This window comes from Gavia stellata, chromosome 3, assembly GCF_030936135.1.
Source record: "Gavia stellata isolate bGavSte3 chromosome 3, bGavSte3.hap2, whole genome shotgun sequence".
NCBI classification, from domain to species: Eukaryota; Metazoa; Chordata; class Aves; order Gaviiformes; family Gaviidae; genus Gavia; species Gavia stellata.
In genome coordinates, this window is record NC_082596.1 from 96,106,825 (window position 1) to 96,128,376 (window position 21,552).

The following is a 21,552-nucleotide window of genomic DNA, read 5'->3' on the forward strand; positions in this document are numbered from 1 at the left end:
AACCACACAAATTAACCTGAATGACTTGCTTATATAAACAACTGTTCTTATGAATGAGCTTGGCGCTTGAGGTAACAGTGTATGGGCCCTGTAGGAGAGGGAAGGTGGAGAAGGCTAGGTGGGGAAGGGGAAGAGTAGAAATTTTGAGTGAAGAGAGGTTGTGTGTATTTAGGAAAAGAGCTGAGTTGGAGTTATGGGGTAACCCATGGTACACTGCTCAGGCATGTCTAACCAAGGCAAAATGAGGAATACACAACTTTAAGTGCCATCCCACTTTTTTCCAGAAGCTCTAGACTAATAGCCTTCTTGGACCTGAGGGGGCTGCTTATAGCATCTGTGTTCTTTCTGCATTATCCTGTTACAAGGCATATGACAAAGCAAGATCTATGAATGTCTGGGTTTAGATTAGCCACCACTAAGCTGGACTTAAACCTTACTGGAATCACCGTGCTGACTGCCAGGGGCATTATTTGGCCAGATTAAGCACTGGACTCCAAAAGGGTGGTTTTTATTAGTTTTGTTGCTGTTTCAGACAGAGAGTGGCTCATCATCACTTGGGAAGATCTATTTATTCCTTTTCGAAATCAGAAAGTTGACTATAATCAAGTAGCTTCGACTGACCTAGATGAAAATGTTCCTGAAGTGACTTCTGGTGATTGTTGTTATTATTTTAGTTCCCATTATTTAGGGAGAGCAGTGGAAAATCTGTAAGGCACCAGAATACTGTCTGAAAACTTGCAATAAGAAATTTAGTAAAATCTGTGCTTCACTTGCTGAAAAAAGTTAATACACTTGTCAGCATTCAAGATGTTTATTTTCCTTCTTCAAAGAAATGTCTCTCCTGCCTTTGAATTTGGAAATATTTATTAAAGCAAGTAGCTGGAAGTTGTAGGTCTAAAAGTTTATTCAGATGGACTGTGACTTGCAGGAGAAATAGGCTGACAGGAACCTCGTAAGTCAGCAAAAGCAAACGCAGCATCCTGCTTCTGGGATGGAATAACCCTGTACAACAGTGCAGGTGGGGACAGCGGTTTCTTTCTAGGCAGCTTTGCAGAAAAGGACGCGGGTAGGGGCAGATGGTTCTTGCAGACGATGAGCTGAACCCAATTCAGCAGCGTGCCCTTATGATAAAGAATGCTGACTGCCCTCTGGGCTGTTTCAGCAAGCGTGCAGCCAGCAGGTTGAGGGAAGTGGTTATTACCCGCTACCCAGCACTTGTGAGCCTGCCTCGGGAGTGCTGGGTCCAGCTTTGGGGTCCCTGCTGCAAGAGAGGCATGGACGTAGCGGAGCGAGTCCAGCGGAGGGCCACCAAGATGTCCCTGGGGCTGGAGCACACGATGTGGGAGGGGAGGCAGAGAGAGACGGGCTTGTTCAGCCTTAAGAAGAGATGGATAAAGGGGGATCGTGCTGCAGTCTGCAACTACCAAATGGGAGAGGATGGGGAAGGCAGGACCTCTGCTTGGAGGTGCACGGTGAGAGGATGGGAGGCAACAGGCACAAGCTGCCACCAGAGAAATGGCAGTTGCATGTTAGGGGAAGGAGAGCTTCACCATGAGGGTGGTCACACAGAAAGAGGGCCTGGAGCAGTTGTGGAATCCCTGTTGCTGGAGATGTTCAGAACTCAACTGGGCAGGGCCCCGAGCAACCAGCTCCACGTTGGCCCTGTTCTGAGTAGGGGCTTAAACCAGGTGATCTCCAGAGATCCTGTGGATAAGAGGATGGCAATGTTATGTAACTTGCCATGCCTCTTCACCTGATCTTCTTCACTGGATGGCAGTCAGTCATAGACTTGCTACTTCACTTTTATTTCTGATCTAAGTTTTAGACAGCTGGGCTAAAAGGAAAAATAAAATCCCTCACACCAACTATTTTCTTAAAGGACTGTCATTTTTCAGGGGAGTGTGATGAAATCTACTGATTTGTACTTTATTTTAAAAACAGCATTAGTATTTTGTTTCCATTTTAAAGATTGTTTTTCTTAGAATGAAGTTAACGTTTTTCAAGACCAGTGTCAGGTGTAAGTAAAACAATCTCTGGCAGGGAGTTAGCAGTAGGAGTACAAAGCAGGTCCTCAGGATACAAACTTTGAACTGCTCATCAAGTATGACAGGGTTAGGGGAATGCAGTGAATCTTCCACACAGTAACTTTCACTGGTTCAGACCTACATGTGTTACTGGTTGAAATAAACTTTCAAAAGGAGTAGGAATTTTCTTTAAGTTGCCTGCAGTCAGACTTACACTAAATAAACATCTAACCCCCCATTCAAGTACAACATAGATAAGTATTATCAGAGTTTGTCATTGTTTGTATTTTAAATGTTTTGGGTATGTAGTCAGGCTTGCACATGCTTACAGTGATCTGTGCTAGTAGGAAGCTTTTGGGACCATGATCTTGTACAGTGTTCATACTACAATTATTCAGTGAAAAGCATTAAGTGGCTCTCCGGTGATCCCCCCCCGCCTGTTTTAAGATTATGGGCAGTGCTTCTAAACAACTATCACTTTATTTTCCTTAGCCAGAGGAAGTTTAAGCTAATCTGATACAAGCTTATGAATTGCTTTGTAAACCTTTGAAGCAAAAGACACTATTACAGTATTGTCCAAATAACAGCAGAGTTAGTACTTAGAGCTCAGAGAAGGCTGTAGAGGAATTGTCTAGTGGTAGGAATATACTAAAATAAAATCTTAATATCAAATGTAACAAAAAAGGTAGGCTTAGCCATTAGTTAAATTTAAAGAAAAAAAAACAAACAAACATGAGCATCCTGTGGATACTTTCCAGTTTTATTCTGCTGCCATAACATAGTCACACAGAAGAGCTGAAGTGTAACAGAACATGCTCTGCATTCAAATATTTTTTGATAACATTTAAACAAATCTACCCAAAGAAAACATTCCCCAGTTCTTTATTTGCAGGGAATAAATTAAACACAAAAGAAAAAACACATACATGCTTGAAATAAATTTTAACATAGGTATTAAAAAAATTTTTGGGGAACATTAATTAAAGAATGAAGTCTCAGAACCAGCCTGATGTTTTTATACATTTCAAATGAACGTAAATTAAAATGGAACATACTTATTTTATTTACTCCTCAAACTTAAGTGCAGCACAACACAGTTTAAGTGCCTTGGCAACAAAATAATATACAAATAATTAATAGACTAGGCCATTGGTAAATTTATCATTTGTTATCCTTAATGCTATGAGAAGTGTGCGGCAGCTAAAGCCAAATGTTGACAGTTTTTTGTTCATATCCATCTCTATTCATCTACCTGCAAAGTTGTAGATAGATTTAAAACCCCAAGTACAAATTAACAGGATGGAAGCATATGCCTAAACTCAAGCATGTTCACACAAACTTTAGACTGCAGAAATGGATGGTGAGCTCAACTTTCCAGACAGTTCCTACCTAAAATGGGATGTGTTTATATGTTGTTATTAAGCTGACTGAAGTTCTGACCAAGGTCAGCTGAAGCAGCCCTTGAATATAATGTTTTGGGCTTGCAGTAGTAAGCTTTTTTTCCCTACCTTCAGAAGCTCCTCTCCTAATAATTTTGTCATATATGATAAACTGGGAAAGAAACTTGGAACTGAAACTCAGTCTTTCAGCTCTCAATCTTTCCTAGTTATGCTTTAAGTTGGCCTGTAATATATGAAATTAACAAAGTGCAAATGATTACAAAAAGCAAAATCTGATGTCTGATTATCTTTTATCATCAGAGGATTTTGTCTTGCTTCTTACAGCCTTTAAATTACGATTTAATACTTGGAAATACTTTAAAACTGTACATACTAATATTTATGTAGAAGAAAATTATGAACAGTTACACTTTTCCTATTAACCCATATAATTCAGCTTTAAGAAGCAGAACAGAATATATATCTGAAAAAACATCTAGTTATATAAACATCTTCACCTTGTAAATTAGAGATTAAATAAAGGTATTTAACAATATCATAGCTACTCTAAAACCAAAATACTAGGTATTTAAAAAGAATTGCATTTATTCAGTAGGATTTTTCTTAAGGTTGCTTGTCATTTTTTTCCAAGGATACAGCTTTATGGAAATAAGCACAATAACTCAAAGTTTGCTGTGTCATTCTTAACTGAAGAGGTTAAAAAAATAAAAGCGCCTATGCATGAGAATGAGGGGGGAAAAGAATAAGTGCTTAGTTTCCTTCCAGAAATCATGAGGTCTATGCAGTAGAGTTATAGGGAAGGTGTGGAGGAAGCGATCTAAAAGTTGGTTTTAATTTTTTTCATTAATACCATTTTAGTGGAACAGTATTACAACAGATATCCTGGTTGTGTCTGTCTTATTTCTACTGAAAAATATTTTATTTTCTTCCCTGTCCCATGGTAAAGCTATTAGATAGATAGATGCTTAGCCCTTAGTGAATTACTCCCTCAAGTTGTTTTTAATAATACTTCAATAATAAAAGAAAAACCTGCAAGTCAAAGTGCAAGCCACCTTGTTTCAGCCCTTCATAAAAGTGTTAATATTTTTTCTCATTCATCTTCACTCATTTTTTAAATAGAAAAGCTGAATGAGCCTTTAGGAACTTACAGTCCTTCACCCCCCACTGTACACTTATGTCAGTAGATAGTTCCTCTACTCAGCCCAAATGAATTTGGAAGTTTCTTTTCAAAATAATAATAGAAATATAGTTGTGGGGTTTTTTTTAAGCTGTCCTGTTTCTACATGATCAGAAGCACTAAGCAAATCTAAACTTAGCCTATTATTATAATAAGAATTTCTCTGAATAAGTAGCAGAGAGAACATTTCAAATTTTTTTAAAGTAATGTAAAAGTTAATTTTTCAAGTTTTTATTAGCTGCAATAACCTTTCTATGATTGCACTGTAAACTGTTCCAGCCATCTGATTTAAAGGAACAAACCTGATATTCCAAAGCCCACTTAGTGGAGGCTAAGAATATGAAAAATATTATAGAAAAGGTTATTGGTTGCAAGTGGAAAGAATGATAGTTGAGTTCCTTCCTACAATAATTCTAGAATTTGTCTAGGCTATTCCGGCTTTTGGGAGCAAGTTTGAACTCCTATGAGTATAATCAACCTGAGAAGCACAGTTAGTGGAAAATTCCCATCATCATTACTAACTGTCAGCATTTTTAATGCTGCATGTTAACTTACTCTTGTTTTAATCTCACCTTCTGAAATGAAGGCTTACAATAGCATGACTTGAGCCATACAGCAGAGGACTCTCAACAAAAGTTCTGTTAGTTAAGCTGTGGCCAGGGATTCCAATGTCACTCTTGCTAGCAATACCTTAGCTGGAAAAAAACCCAAACCCAATGATATGTATCATTGGGGCTTAAAAGGGGGGTGGGGGAGAAAGAGGAAAAGGAAGATGAAGATTTTATCTTCAGGTACCATATACCATTTAAGTACCACTTAGGAAAAAGGCAGCAAATAGGAAACTTGAAGATAGTTTTACCCACAGAAAACAATTAAAAATATATCTATAAACACAAAATATCAGTACTTAAAATGCTGCTATTTTGCTTGCTTCTCGAACCCCACTCAAGTAAGCTCCTGTAACGGTCTGAGGAAAGTGCCTATTTGTGGCCTGTATTTAAAAAAAAAAAGTTAATTGTTTCTAAAACTATTAGAACAGATAGAATTTCATAAGATCAGTTTTGTTTTCCTTAAGCATCTACCAACATTTTTAAAAGCCATGGAAAACTTCTTAGGGAGATTTTAGGAGGAAATATTTAAAATTTTTAGCAACTTCAAAATTTGCAAGCACACCCACTGGCAAAATTAGTAGTCTGTTTTGCCATCTGCACTTTAGTGGGGCCTGTAAGTTCTATTCCAGTATAGAATGCACCTATACCATCAGCAGCATGCATTTGTTATCTTACCCACCAATGGAATAACAGAAAGACAATTTAACAAAACAATACAATCCACTTGTATTTTAGTCATGTTCTGCACTTACTGGTTACACAGTTCACTCCTGACCTGAAATACCTGGCAGACTTTCCATGCCCAATAATAATATGAATAAAGAGGGTTCTGTGTCAAAATCAAGAAACATTAGCATATTTGTGTAACAAAATATTTATATGCTACCTCTAGATTAATGGTGTTGGTTAGCAAAATATGATTTTTCATAAGAAATAGTTCCCCAATAACCTTAATCAACGCTAACAAAGATACTTACCTCACCAGCAAAAAATATTTTTCCTTGTATGTCTTCAGCTATAATGTCATAAGCTTCACCGCTGCCACCAGTTTTTACAAAACTATAGGCCATCTGGAGCCAAGGGTCTTTGCTCCATCGAGTAACAAAAAACTTCACTGGGTCAGGAACCTCCTGCATAATCAAAATAAAAGTTACGCACTGCGAAGAAAAGCTCACAATTGCATAGCTTTTTCTCATGAACAGTTTCCTGTCATCTTTAGAGTATGTTGTATTATTACGACACAGATTAGATCACATTCTAGAATTAAATTCTAATTTTCCTTATTATACTACTAACCACAAGGATAATTTTGTTTGCTAGACTTGTCTGATGTCTGAAACATCACAGCTGCACTGTTTCGAATGCAACAAATCTCTATATTGTAATAGACCTAGAACTACACGAGAAAAAAAAATTCTCCTCGAAATACACATATACTCTTGCAAACAGATACAATACCAGTATCAACATCATTCAACATGTTTGTACGTATAATGTAAGCACTTTCCATCTTAGTAAGGCATGATGCTTTGCTTCTTCTAGCTTGTTAAATCTCAAAATGTAATCTTCATTTTGGAGGTCATTTTATTCCAGTGGAGAAATAACATTACTTATCTAAGATCAGAAAATGAGCTGGCTTGAAAACTAGGTTCAGGGAGAAAACAAAAACCAAAAAGTCAGAGTGTCTGTAGCTAAGCCATGACAGTAATGCTGTGTATTCTTTGTCACATTGCAGCATGTGAATTCCACTCGATTCTACCAAAAAGAGCCTGGATAACAACTGCCTTCGCTTAGTCCTCTACGGCTGTGTCTTACTCTTGAGGGGCTTGTGACAAGTAAACAGAAGCACCCCTGGTTGCCTCTTGCACAACGTCTGGTATCAACAAATAGACTAGTCCATTCAGGTAGCACTTGAGAGACTAAAGCTCAAACAATCAAGACAATGGCTACACAAGTCTGGCAAGATTCATGGACATCCCAGAAGAAGTTCTGGTACGCCCCTGGAAGCTGTCTTTGTCTTTGAAAATCTTGCTGCATTGTGGACAGATGATTGAAACTCACAACTGCTATAAACCACAGAGACAGACGTGAAAATGAAAATCACTCTTCTAGGCTTGAGTGGCACCAAAACCAAAGACGTGTTTGCTATCTCGACATTCTCGTGCGATCAAAATGGCAGGTATGTGGACTTACATTGCATGTGATTCTGGTAACTGTGAAGCCATTACCAAAAGTATGTTTTCTAGGAAAAGTCGGGCTTTCAGATGCTGAAGTTCTTCCAAGATCATTAATCCTAACATTTGAACCATCAGTAAAACTTGAGAGATCACCCATGAACATTAAACACAAGCATTCCTTGGAATCTGACTGCTCTAAGTAATTTAATTAAGGCATTACTGTCTATGGAGTGGAATGCAAATAACATTGCTAAGTGATAGTCTTCTGCTTGCCCCAGATTTCTCTGTTTTTCCTATTAGATTTTTATCTGTGTGATGAACTGGGGGAAGAAAAAAAAAAAAGGTAGACATTTTTGTCTTAATTTTTTTTTTAACAGTCAGGATGTAGGGCCCTTGATAGATCATTTTGCCTGTACCTCCATCCCAAGACAGCTCAGGAAGGGTTGTTTCTTATTAGAAGAGTAAGGGATTTGTTTGGTTTGGGGGGCTGGGGGGGGTTGTAATTTCAGTTGCTTTTTACATGGAGGGAGGGTGAAATCACAATCAAATTCATCTAGCTTAAAGCTTTTATGATGTATTGGAAGCGGTGATGACCAAAAAAAAGTGTTTTGAAAAAGTGACTGCTAAGTAAGAACTGTTTGTGTTATCTGCCTTGAAGTACTGATTTTAATTAATTTTACTTTCTAAAAGCACTTTAAGGGATGATAGTTCATTTCTGTTTTTCAATTCATTACAGATCTAAGATACTTCACGTTCTTCACACAAGAGACCAAACATTGTGTTTTTAGTGTATCTCAAAGGAAGCATATTCCCTCAAACTGACACGAAAAGAAAAACAGTTTAAAACGTCAAAGGTTTTCCTATACATCATGAAGTAATACAATCGAAAGCTTTACCTCTGTTGGCAAGTTAATTCATCTCTTAAGAAAGCACGCTTCTCTTACCTGCTCCTTGAACAGCTCTCGAAGTACAGTCATACACTGTTGCAGTACTTGTTTGTCATCTAAATTCTTAATGGTTGTCACAGCATCTCCAGTGACCACTGACATTAAAATGCTTTGTTTGCCCTAAACCCAAGACATTAACATATGAGATAATTTCAAAATTATTAGGTTATTAAGTATTTCTTGAAGAGTCCCTTTTAATTAGTATTGACAAAGAGATTTTCAGCTGCAAAGCAACTTTTGTTCTAGAGGAAAGTGGGTTTGATTCCTTAGAATAAAGGGTGCATATTCTACAGTATTTATGCTCAAATTACTAACATCTTCTGATGTCTTGTTCACAGATCTGTGTCACGGTCAGACCCTTTTACATCTTGCTGAATTAACGAAAACTTCCTACTTCCTATCTACCTATTTAAAGGCTACACCAAAAGATTTGACATTTATAGTGTTGTTCTTTGTGACAGACCTCAAGCTCCAGTTCCGTGCCAAAATTCCACCTCAACTGTACTCCAAAAGGTGGTAACAAAGAGAATCTATTTAAATACGAGTTAGATATGTTTTATATTAGGCCAATACTAAGTTCTTACCAGGATATTTTGGCCCAAGAAAGGAAAGCGCAGTTCTACTGATGTTTCCTTCCAATTCAAGAACTCTGCTGCCCATGCAGAAGTTTTGAAGATTAAGTGCTGACTATAGAATAGCACACTGGTTCTCAACATCTTTAAAAGAACTCTGCCTCTCTTGTTTATACAAAGCAATTCTTCTGTTACTAAACTTGACAGCTAGCAGAGAATAGCTATCAAGCAAATTAAGAATTGTATCTAGTGTCTCTGGACAGCATCAGCACACTGAACCACATGTAGAATAAGCTTAAAAGTACTGAAGAGAAAACTTCTTTAAGGGAAGTCATATACAGGTACAGATAGTGTAGTAACAGAGCACGATCTTCACAGGATTGTTTCCTTTTGGACTAAGCCATAAGGTTACAAAATGGCCTTTTAATTGCTGCGAAGTAGTAAGCAGCAGTTGTTGTAAAAGCATGAAAAGGTAAGGCATAAATGTGTAATGTGTCTGCTTGAAGCTGGCGGGGAAGAAAAACATGATGTCAGTGCACTGGTTTGAATTTGTTTTGAAATTCATGAGTTTAGGACTGACCCTATAGACTTCAGTTTCATAACATAGTGTGTCTTTTCTTCTGCCACTCCACATAATGGCTTGCATTAGCTGGAATAACTAAGTGCTAATAAGCCAGCATGATCTTTTTAACAGAATTTTTAGCTGATTTAAATAAAGGAACAGAAGTCCTAAACTGGAAGTGACTGGTGGACTTTTTCCCATATTAGGACATCTATAGTCAGGTATTACAGACTTGTTTTCAAGATAGTTTGAGAATAAAAGCATTAACTTGCTTTTATATTATTTTGTATCCAAATGTAGGAAAACATTCCCATTTATTATAATGGAGTATCAATCAGCTTTTTCTTGATAAATAACACTGCTTCCGCTTCTTTTAACAGTTGTGGGGGTGGGGGAAAGAAGAAAACTTTAGTTGTTCAGTAATTATTGCACCTAGATTCCAAACTGAATTTCTGAAGGGCCAACAGAAAATACAGCTAGCGTATGATACCTCTGGATCCATGTCATAGAAAACACTGAAGAGCCCACGCTGGCTGGAATTGGGTGGAACATGACCAAAAAAATCAGCTCCTTGAATTTTACTGTCCCAAAATCTATAAGGAAACTGCAAGGCAATCTAGAGAGAGAGAAAGAAGGATGGAATTAAAGCATTTCATACCACAAAACTCATAACCGGATATGCTATATGTTGTTCCTCTAATTCTTTTTCCCTTTTCCACTCCATTAGAGACACCCAGCTCTATGAGAGGGTCTCCAGTATATGTGGGCCTGTTCTCCAAGGGGGACAGGGAAGGAAAGACAAACATTAGTTTCACAAATTGCAAATGCACAGACAGTATCAAATTCACAGTAGAATTCACTATGGAAAATGCTCAAGAAATTCAGCAGAATTTTTACAAACCTAATGTAGAACTTAGTGATCCCCATCCTGGGAGGGGGGTGGTTCTGAATCTTGCCTTTAAATTTCAACATTGTTATAATCCTGTTTCTGGCATTACTTCTGTTATGTTTTCTACGCACGCAACTTACTAGGGATCTTCTCAGGAGAGGCTGTCTTTTTGCACTGAGAAAGGGTAGGAGATTTTACACTGGTCAAATACACAACTTAACTTACTTCCAGTATTCTTCTGATATAGTTTATGTATTTATTAGATCGAAAGGACCTGGAATAAGCATACTATTAGAACTTTGGAAGATCTAAGACCATTATGCAGGCTTGCTCAAAATTAGGCATGAAACATTTAAGCTGTGAAGTGATTCTGCAAACAATTTCTTTAAAAAACCCATTAAGTTGGGAAATTTAAGAAACAAATACATGTGATCCCTGATAGCATTTTGCTCTTCTAGGCTACTATCTACAAATAAAAACAAATGCATATTAAATCCTGAGAAATACACAGTAAAAGCAACAGGAATAAATCAGTCAGTGTTTCTGTGAAAAGAAAATGAAACATAATCTGAAATTACTTACCTTCTCAATGACTCCTGCTCCCAAACTATTAATGGCTTTAATCTTTTTTTCTGACAGTGGAGGATTAAACTGAATGGCATTTTTCTGAAGAAGGGCCAGTGGTACAGTCACTAACACCTGAAAGAAATAATGACAATCAGAACAGTAGCAAAAGCTGAATACTGCTCTTAAGCCTTACAGCATCGTCTTAACTATCTTGGATTATTCTTGTAGGATGCAGCATAATACTCACCAGACACCTCTAGATTAGTGTCTGGTTTTACTCCCCAGTAATGGGAAACACATGCCTTACATTCAGGTGAGAACAGATCCTGCAGTTCACTGGTTCTGAGTTGTAGTCTGTTGAATTGCTTGTATCGGAGTGGCTAACCATGCTACTAATTTTAATACCTCCTGTAAATTATAGTCAATGGCTCTCAGATTAACAAAACTGTCTTTTTGAAAGGAGAGAAGATGGCCATTGTTTTGGTTTGTTTTTTCTTCCTTCACAGATCCCTTCTCTTTAAAATATGATCAGTAACACTGCTGATGTCAGTCCAATCATGATTAAGTTTATGTATCATTTTAAAAATTACTAAAAGCTAAAGTACACAGTATGAAGCAGGTGGGGATACAGGGAATAAAGGAGACTGAGAAATATCCAAGTCCTGGATACCAAGGGGAGAAATTTTAACAGGGTAGATTCACATGCTAAATGGCGTAAAGCTGAGCAGGGAATGGAACCAGAAAATGTAACTGTCACTTCAAAGACCAGATAAAAATCTATTTGCTTTACATTTTTAGTACTACGTTTATAGTGCTTAGTTTTTCAAATCAACTAGCACTCAAAACTCAAGCATGCTCAACAAAAAATAAGCTCTAGGACATCCAAATACAGGTCACTAGAATATATGAGTTTTCATCTTTGAGTAGGGAGAAATTGGACTAAATAGTCTTCTGAGGGGGGAAAAAAAAAAGGACAAAAAGGACATGTACTGTGGTCAATGTTGTTCTTGTGTTCCCTAAAATCCTTAATCCTGAAGCATATTGGGTACCTTTTGTGTTGTCCACACTGTTCCATCTGCAGTAGTGACCTGTACTTCCTCACCAGAATAGTCAATACTCTGTACCTATTAGAAGACAATTGAAGGTTATACTACAAAATCTACATATGCAATGCTAATTCAGACAAGAATAGCTAATACAGCACCAGTGTGCAAACTAGAAATTGCAGAACACAAATTCCCAGAGAAATATTGAAAGGAAAAAAAAATAGCCTCCATGGAAGCTGAAAAAAAAAAAAAATCATCATACAAGCTCATGATATCATAGTATTTAAGTACTGATAGTCCTCAAAGAGGATTTCCAGAAATGCTGAAACTGTCCTTTCTTTTCTTAAAGACAAGTTGAAATCATCACAGGCACAATTTGCCTGGTCCAAAAGAATACAAAGATTGGGTGCTTCAAAACAAGCTAAGACAGGCGCTGCATCAACATTTTCCAGACTCACTGGGAAATTCAGCCGGATGTCCAGCCCTTCTGCCAATTTATCAATCACAGTAGAATATCCCACAGTTAGTAGAGTGTGATCTCCAGCAAACTGGGCAAAAAATTCATTGTGGTCCCATGAGCGTGCAGATACCTGTGGACAGAACATAACTAGCTGTCTCTATTGGTGAGGTGACAGGGGTACTAGCAAAAGTCCCACAGTTTAGAAGCCACCACCCTAATTCCCTTCACAACTGGGGGGGAAAAAAAAAGTGTATCACCAGAATGTATGGCAACACTGACAAAAGCAAATGGCTTATTTACCTAAGGCCACTGTACAACATATTAATTGCTGGATTAAGAAATGTTATAATATGGGTTGGTCACTAGCAAGTAATTTATAGTTCTGCTTGGTGGAGAAAGCAAGGAAAGTAGTACAAAAGTTCAGGTGGATTGCAGTGTATTTATTTCAGTTTTATGTCTCTAACAAAGAAATAAGATTTTACAGCCTTAAGACTTCAAATGAAAATGGAAATATTTTATTTCCCAACGTGAAGGGGAAAATAAGATACAAAAAAATCTCAGTGGAATTTTTCTGTCACTTTGGAGGTTCTTCCATGGTATCTTTCATTGACCTTCTTCCCCCACCCCTGCAAATTCATAGTTAGTAAAATAGTGATATTTACACTAAGCAATCACCACTTAGCAGTGAAAAATCTGAAGCTATTCTCAAACTGCTATTCAAATGCCCATTCCTATCACTGCAGTTACATTTACTTCACATTTTGATTTTAAAATTGAAGGCAGGATGATAGATTTTAACATCTATCTTATTTCTCCTGGGTGCTTGTGAAGTGTGGAAGCTCAGCATATCAAAATATTTTCCATTGATTGCCCTGGTATAGCATTGTCTTGCAGATTCTTGTTATGTTCTTAGGTGCTTCTCAGTTCAGATCAGATTTGTGCATCTGCACATATCAATCAGCTGTCCCACTACTGTAGTACAATTGAGCCTAAACATCTTTAACCCAGGCAACAGGACTGAGCAAATAATGCACTGCAAACAACATCATACTTTGCTATTTCCTGAATCTGCTTGGTTAAAATTGAAGTCGCGAGGAAAGCCAAGTATCACATAGTCAACAGAATACCTAGGAGTGGTGAACTGGGGCCCACCGTCACGGTGTTGGAACACTTCAGAAGTTAAATGCATTTATTCTCAAGATACCTAGCAAGGTAGAGAAATACCTCAGTTTTTAAACACAGAACTGAGAAGCAGAAGTCACACACAGTATCTGAGGAAGAGTAACTCTCCTGTGAATCCTACCACCCAGCATCTCAGCAAAATGCCCTACTCCACTGCACCATTACTCTCAACTTCTACATTAAAGAGGATGTCGCTGGAAGCATGTCATGAACTCCCATCAGATCACCTACAGCAGCACTGCAGTCTGTGTCTCAGTGCTTTTAAAGAACAGGTTAGGGATGTAGGAACAAACGTTTAGGGATAGCTGATTCCTCCTTTGGGGCCATGGGATGGATCAGATGACTTCTCAATGTTACCTCCAACCCTATTTTCTATGAAGCTCTACCACTTCAGAACACAGCTGTCAAAACTCACCTGAGAGAGATTGCTGCCACAGGCATACTCCAAATTACTGAGATGGAACTGTAGTACTTTTTCTTCCAGCTCACTGAACTGGATACCAGACTCCTGAATAAAGGCTTTATAGATCTCTTGTATTTTTTCTGTGAAAGAACACATTTAAAATAAGAATATATCACGATTCGTCAGAAGTCCCACTGCATTTTCAATATGCTATTCTCTGGATCACATGATTTTCAAGTTTACTGCTAAGTTGCACTAAGATGTTTTTCTTCTCATAGGGGAAAAAAAACCCCGCAAGATATTTCTGGTGATAAAATACAAGTTTGTTGTTTAATCATAGGTTTCCCTAGTAAAATCTTCTTCTTCAAAAAGGAAACATAAATAGCTTCAGGAAAAAAAAAAAAGAAGAGGTTAAAATTATTTAAAAGAAAACAGAAAAAAAAAGTGCAACAGCACAGCTGGGCTAGCCAATTTGAGGCAGGAGAGAAATTAATTGTTTAGCTATCATCAATATACAGTTGAAGATATTTCAAGGAAAATACACTTCAAGGTAATGGAGAATCCGTGCAGATAAATAAATCCTGCTTAATTTTTACAAAACCAAAAGAGGTGAGAAATTTGATCCAGAGTTCACTGAAGAACATAGGAGTTACTAATTCTGTCTTACAGAATCCATGCTGAAAAGATTTGGGAGGCAGACATTTCTGAGCAAGTTTATTTTTTGTTGCTGAATGTGCTTGCATGCTGTAAGTGTGGTGGGAGGCGTTACCAATGGAGATGGGACTATTCTTGCCAGCAGAAAGCTTTGATCAGGCTCTTTTTTTTAGACAGATTAGTCAAAAAGTATAAGCATTATGGCTAGCCATGGCCTGCTTCAGCAAGAAGCAAGTCTCCTGAACTGCTAGTGCCGCTAGTTAAACTGAAAAAGCTACCTCATGAAAACAAGATACTACATCAGAAGTCATACAGTATTATAAAAGCCTTCAAATTAGGCTTTCTTAAAAGTTACAAGTGACATTTTGGTCTGTGTGTCTACGATAATCAATCTCCCTTTGTCCTCCATAGAGCAAGGTTATCACTGCTGGATTTAAGGTCAGCTGTAAAGCCATACACTTCTAAAAATGTCTGACGTAAAAGCCAATTTAATATAAAACTCTTATGAACACAGCCAACATCTTCACTTGGCAATACATCTCCCACTTACCACCAAGAGGAACATCTTGATGTTGGGTTTTATCTTTTCTCCACTCAGAGACGACATCTAGGATGGCATTGAAATGAAAGTCCATACGTTTATCAATAGTGGGATCTGTTATCCTTCCACCTTCCTGGATCAAGTCACATTTCTCCCCTAGTTTGTGCATTTTAATGCCAAGCTTAAGAAAAAGACATTTTATTGCTTTTTAAGTATAGAAAAACTGCAGTGCCTAGCCTGCTGAAAGTTATTTAAAGTAAGGTGAATCCCTCAGATTTAAGTGTTGCCACTTAAAAACATCCAGGACTTTGAATAATTAGTCAGATTAATTCAAACTCTCATCCTCCTAAAATTGGAATACCAGCAACCCTTCTGTCCGTTAATTGTCCACAAACTGTTGTTCCCTACTCTTCCATCCTTTTCTTTATCAGGGATTCCCAGAAAACCCATCTCCAACTTTCCTGTCAGGCCAGGGACTAGTACAGAGATGTTGGGTCTGGTCATCAAACATGATGAACCAGTCTCCTTCATTTCTACCTCACCGTATTCTATAAATCACCATTAAAATCAGTTCTTTTCTACAACTTTCTGGTGCCTGATGCCCAGACAGTTCCCTGCATTCAGGAATTGGCAGGACGTTGCTTGCCAGTTACCGCCAATTTCATTAACAAACAAGCAAAGAAAGAAATTATTTGTAATTAAAACTAGAATTTTGCTCTGCTTGTCCAACTTGTATCAAACACACAACAGAGCTAAGTCAGAATAAAGACGTTTTTATGTTCTACAGAGTCAGTCTATAGAAAAATAGCACAAATATAGCGCTAACTTCTTCCTAGGGCCTTGTTACTCAGGGTGCGGTCCAGGGTTTTTCACACAGCCTCACATCTCTCTAGGCTGTTGGTCATCACTGCAGATCTCTTCTCAAGATACCGTTGTACTTTGAATGAAAGTTGACATCAAATGACCGCAAAGGGATGGGCACCCAATGTGTATTCAGAAGTCATTGCTCTTCACCTCATAACTAAAACATGATTTTAAAAAAAAAAAAAAAAATTTCTTCATGACGCTGTAGAGCAGTAAACAGTTAAAACAGCACGGGCTGGATTTGCATGCCTCTCTGAACAAAGTCCATACTCAAGTTCCGCTTGGAGAAATTCAGCTTCCTGCCCCAAGAAAACCAAACCAAACCAACAAATAAAAAACCCAAAAAACCCGAACTGCAGTTTGTTTGCAATCAGTAGTTGTTATACACATTCATCTTAACTTGTGCGGAACTGAACTAGAAATGTAGAGGCTGAGCAAAGGCATAGAACTATGTATTACAACAACATAGCAATAGCCTCCCACAGTAAAGCCTTTCGCAGCTCTAAGGAAGTTTGTCGGGGACCTTTTGCATTACTATCTCCAGAAAAGGGGAGAAAAGTGGTTTCCTCTGGTTCTGAAGCTGGAGCCGCCTGGTTTTCCTTTACATAATGTGCCCAAAAGCATTTTATAGCCCTTCTCTGTCCCCAGCTGTTACCAAAGATATAATAGCAACACAGTTCACTTACAACGTAGAACAGTGTTTTTAATCGTGGACTCCCACCCTTACCCATCCCCTCAAACCTGGCTTAAATGACAATTTTTCACTAGTGATAATGCATGACCACTGCAGGGAACCCACTTGCTCACACATTAGTGCCATTGGGTTGTTGACACATCCATTGACGATTTGTGCACCTCTTCCAACAGTGACTCCTTGGAATGTCTTATCGTCCCACACTCGGCCACCAGTTCTGTCTTTAGCTTCTAAGACAATGACCTATGACACAATGCAGCTTAGTAAATTGTAAGATTTGATGATATTAAACATACCTGTTCAATTCCAGAGCAAAGGGGAAACCAAAACAAAAAAAACCCCAAGCAATCCAGCAATGCTAACAACCTTAATACTTTATTTTTGTTTGTGGATATAGTTAATTTATGCATTTAAATTGTCTTTTAAAGGTTACCCTTTGGGATATAAACATAAAATATATACATATTAGGATATATACATAAAATAACTGTTACTTTAAGAAACAGCTCTAACAAAAATAAGCCTTCTTTTTAAGAAAAGCTGAAGATCTATTCAGGAAATCTCAAAATTGGAGTTTAAGGCATGCTACAGGCTATTAAACACAATGATCTGGGTGCAGTGTCCTTCTGAGGAAGTCCATGCACCTTTCGGAGAAATTTATTCCTGGGGTATTCCAAGAAAACCCCATTCTTATGTATTTCCACCATTCATACATATCTCCTTCAGCATCCACTGCTTGTCACTGACAGACACAGGATACTGGACTAGATGGATGTCTGACTGAATACGTTTACCCTTATTTACTTATATTATCTTTTTATTTTTAGAGGAAGTCTTTTTAGAGAAACTCCATCTCTCCAGAACAGTAGAAAGCAACAGTGTGTATATATAGATATAAAAATATAGATATAATATATTAAAAAAAGGTCCTGCCAGTTGATATTTATGTATTTTACTGCAGGATAGCTTTCCACACGTTTTGATGTACAAAAAGGCTGCACTGCAATTTGCTGTTGAGCAACCAAAGAATGAGATAATGGGGCTATAGGATTCACGTTTTCATATAAATATATACATGTATGAACATATATAAATCTGTAAAGTCAGATGCTCATTCATTTCCTTAAACATCAGCCCTGCAAACACTTCATGTGTAAAGAATCCCATAGATTCTCATAAGAATATTCTGATGTGTAAAATTATATCAACATGTAAGTACTGTGAGATCACACTGTTGATGAATGATAAATATGAGGGAAAAGAGAAATACATATGGTTCACTTGGTTTTAATAAGTAACAAGTTAAGTACAGTAAAGCGCACAAAAGGAAAGAAAATGTCACCTCATTTAAACAGCCATCATCATCTACAGTCCCATTATTTGGACATGAATATCCATGTCTCCCCTATACTCCCAACCCCAGTCTATGTAAAATACTCACTGCATGCTTTGTTGAATTTTAGATACAAATAAATGCCGTTTTTAAACAGCAGATTTACTCAATAAACCCCCAGATTTTACAAATTAATTAGGATGCCCTACACATAAATGTTTGTAACAAGAACATAATTTTTTTCATTTTGACGAAGAACACTTTCCAAGCACAGGAAGTCTGATTTTTTTTAAAGTAATGTACTCTAAAGTTTCTTACCTTAATTCCAAAGTTGTGCAGTTGTCGGGCTGCTGCTAATCCTGCCGCACCAGCCCCAACAATAATGACAGATTTCTAAAAAATAATAGGAGATTTCAATAAATAAAAATAGTTAGAACTAAAATAGAAATTGTCATTGCACGCTTATTTTTCTTCTTGCTAGAGTTAAAAATACCTGTAGGTTTCAGAAGTCTAGGCTCTCTTGTCCTCTGAAGTAATCAGTGGTAACTTTTAAAGGTGTTAGTGCATTTAATATAGAGAAAAGATCAACCATATCTTTGAAAATAGTTAAAATTTTTAAGCACTTTAAAAGCAGATGTCTCAATTTCTTTTAATGGAAACAGCTGAAGTTATCAGTCAAGTAACAAAATCTAACTGAAGTTGTCAAAAAAGAAACAGACTTACCGTGTAATAATTTCAATCACAAATTGGGTTGACCAGTAAAAACTATTTTATAAATTAAAAACATATACAAATACATTTCCCAAACGTAAATCAACTTACAATTTCTAGGAGATACTCCATTACAGAATACATTCATTTGATTGATAAGTTTTTGTGTGCTGTCAAGCAAATTGCTAGTCAGAAATATGTACCCTTTAATCATAGTTCTTGCAAACCAATATGGAATAGGAGTTTCCTCACATATGGAAGCAGAGGTGTATTACAAGGTTAACCCATGAGAAGAACCCAAGTGTATTGTGTATTTTTCACACAGTTCCCATCCATCTGAAAAGCTCATAAGAAGCACAAATCCATAGGACTGAATTCCATAGATTTTAGTGGGAACAAAAACCTTGCTGGGAAGAGTCCCATGTCTGTAGCTTCCATAACCATTGAAGGCAGATGAGAAACGTGAAAAACATGCCATGTATTTGCTTTTAGATGTAATTTTTACATAAACGGTTGGAATCACAGGTAATCAGCAAAAAATCCAGAGCCAAACCAATATGACATGTGCCATGTAGTTTTATAGCACTAATAACATAGGGATTATTACAGCAACTTACATTGTGGTATTCTTTAGGAAGAAGATACTGGTCAGGACTGACTGATAAAATCCCTGTATTAATTAGCCCTTTCCTTGTCATAAAATAAAGTATCCTCTCCATTTCCTGTACACAACGAATACGCACAAGCCCCCGAACAATGATATGATGGATGCATTTTTGAGGGGTAAGGGCCTCCTGCAAAGGAGAAACAAAGGATAGAAAGTGTTGATTATCTAATATTCAGGTTTTTCATGTGCTTACATTCTATTTAAACTGTAAACCAGATGGTAAAAATTAATCATGAATCAGGTTTCTGAGAGCATTTTAAAAGCAAGTTTTGTGGAAGGTTCTTGCTAGCCAGCTTTACACAGTAAGGTGACGATTTATTGAGCTAGATGAACATGGAATAAAAGCAAATGAGTGTAAAAGATACTCTTGCATTGGTGTGCTCCATTAGTACAGGAATGGTACCGAAATGCATCCCTGATGGCAAAATGAATCTACCTGGTGGCCATGCTCACAATGACATTCCAGTAAAATCCATTCCAAAATGGCATTCCAAATAAAACATAGATTAATATCCAAAACCTTCACATACAGACATCAGTATCTGAAAGCTTCACTATGTGAAATTCCAGCAATTCCATTGAAGGCAGTGTCATAGAGTTAGCCTAAGTAAAAAGACAATCACTTCCCTGTCCCAACAGTTGTATGAAAAAAAATAAAAATCATAAAGCACTCACAAACACTGTTTAGAAATGTTCAAGCATCCCTTTAAAAGTTAATAGTTGGGCAGACTCAGTAGAGTTTTAATACTTTTTAAACTTTTGTATTTTACTGCAAAAGAAGCTCCTAGCCATTAAAACTAAAAAAAAAAAAAATTCCTAACAAAAACCCCCCAAAAAAACAGCCAATCTTAGAATGTCTTTTCAAAAGGATGGGAGCAATTTTTCTGGTGCATAAGGAGACATCTAAGAAGAGAATCCAATCCCTAAGAAAAGAGTCCACATCCCAAAAAAGCAGCTATTATTTGTAAACAAACAAATTAACTATGAGCGTCTCTTACCTTGCAGTTTGTGTACCACAGAGCCAAAATCAGGTTTCTCAAAGCCAAATACATGGTAGGGTCTCGTGAATATTCTGGGAACTCATAAAGCTCATCCAGTTCCATGACATCTGGCCTCACACAAAGTGCTTTCCCACATTCGTTGGGCTGGTAAAAAGGCTGGAAATACTTGTTCATGCCTGCAACTGAATAAAGACACACCAAGAACTAGTCATATTCCATCGTATCTTCATCACATCCTTCTCCCTCTAAGATGATCCACTGACCTTACACAGAAAAACAAGTACAGAAGCTTTCCAGCCTCTAGCCACCTTCAGAATGATTTCATTCATACTGCTCTCCCCTCTCCTACCCTCTCAGCTGTGCAATATTAATTATTGTCCTGCTACCTGATGGGTACGTCTTGGACCTCTCAGAGCTTAAGTTTTGTCAGAGGAACAGTATGTGCCTTCGGATGCCACGATGAGTCCAACACAGAACAGGATCTAAACTCAAGTCTAAGGTCTGGCATCACACTACAGGCTCATGCAGTTCTCTGAACCCCTTTCATCTTCAAATCCCAATACTGCCCAGAATGGGTAGTAACTAAAAGTAATCATCTTCCACGTGCGATATTGGTAGCTCTGTTTAATGAAATTCTCTGTTAAGCAGATAAATATCTGTTGAATAGATGAACAGATTTATTTTCTGCCCCTAAGGAGAGCAAAGCCTGCCAAGACAACACAGAAGCTGAACTTTCCTCAAAGCTCTCTCTCTGAGATGACTATGGCAATCCTGAATCACCTTTCTCCGTACCTGACCTATTGTGCAGATCCATGCTCCCAGGCTGTCAGTCTCAGAGCTGTCATCAGCAAAAAAATTAACCGGAACAGAATCTGAGTGCCTTCAAAAAATCAAATCCTTTTCTCCAAAGCCCCAAAGATCCACAGTATCAAAACTAGCAGAATCATGTTTTGTTTTGATAAATCTTCATGTCCTTAAGAACGCAAACAATCTTTAAGTACCCGCATTTTAATTTCCCATTTCTATAAACAAATGACAGGTGGTAAACAAAAAGCCTATGCAGTGCTGTG

General features: G+C 37.5%; 1 protein-coding gene across 1 annotated transcript in view; it reads right to left on the reverse strand.

Annotated features, from left to right (window-relative positions):
- Positions 1–3,898: 3,898 nt before the first annotated feature.
- The window catches only part of KDM1B (lysine demethylase 1B), a 28,076-nt gene continuing 10,422 nt past the window's right edge, over positions 3,899–21,552 (reverse strand). The window contains exons 9-21 of the mRNA XM_059836158.1: positions 20,480–20,664; positions 19,432–19,608; positions 18,422–18,496; positions 16,876–17,013; positions 15,222–15,393; positions 14,030–14,157; positions 12,431–12,562; positions 11,976–12,050; positions 10,942–11,058; positions 9,961–10,086; positions 8,334–8,456; positions 6,190–6,342; positions 3,899–5,592 (exon numbers count right to left, since the gene is read on the reverse strand). Of these exons, the coding sequence (XP_059692141.1) occupies positions 5,509–5,592; positions 6,190–6,342; positions 8,334–8,456; positions 9,961–10,086; positions 10,942–11,058; positions 11,976–12,050; positions 12,431–12,562; positions 14,030–14,157; positions 15,222–15,393; positions 16,876–17,013; positions 18,422–18,496; positions 19,432–19,608; positions 20,480–20,664 (1,685 nt within the window). The 3' untranslated portion in view covers positions 3,899–5,508. The remainder of the gene's footprint in view (positions 5,593–6,189; positions 6,343–8,333; positions 8,457–9,960; positions 10,087–10,941; positions 11,059–11,975; positions 12,051–12,430; positions 12,563–14,029; positions 14,158–15,221; positions 15,394–16,875; positions 17,014–18,421; positions 18,497–19,431; positions 19,609–20,479; positions 20,665–21,552) is intronic.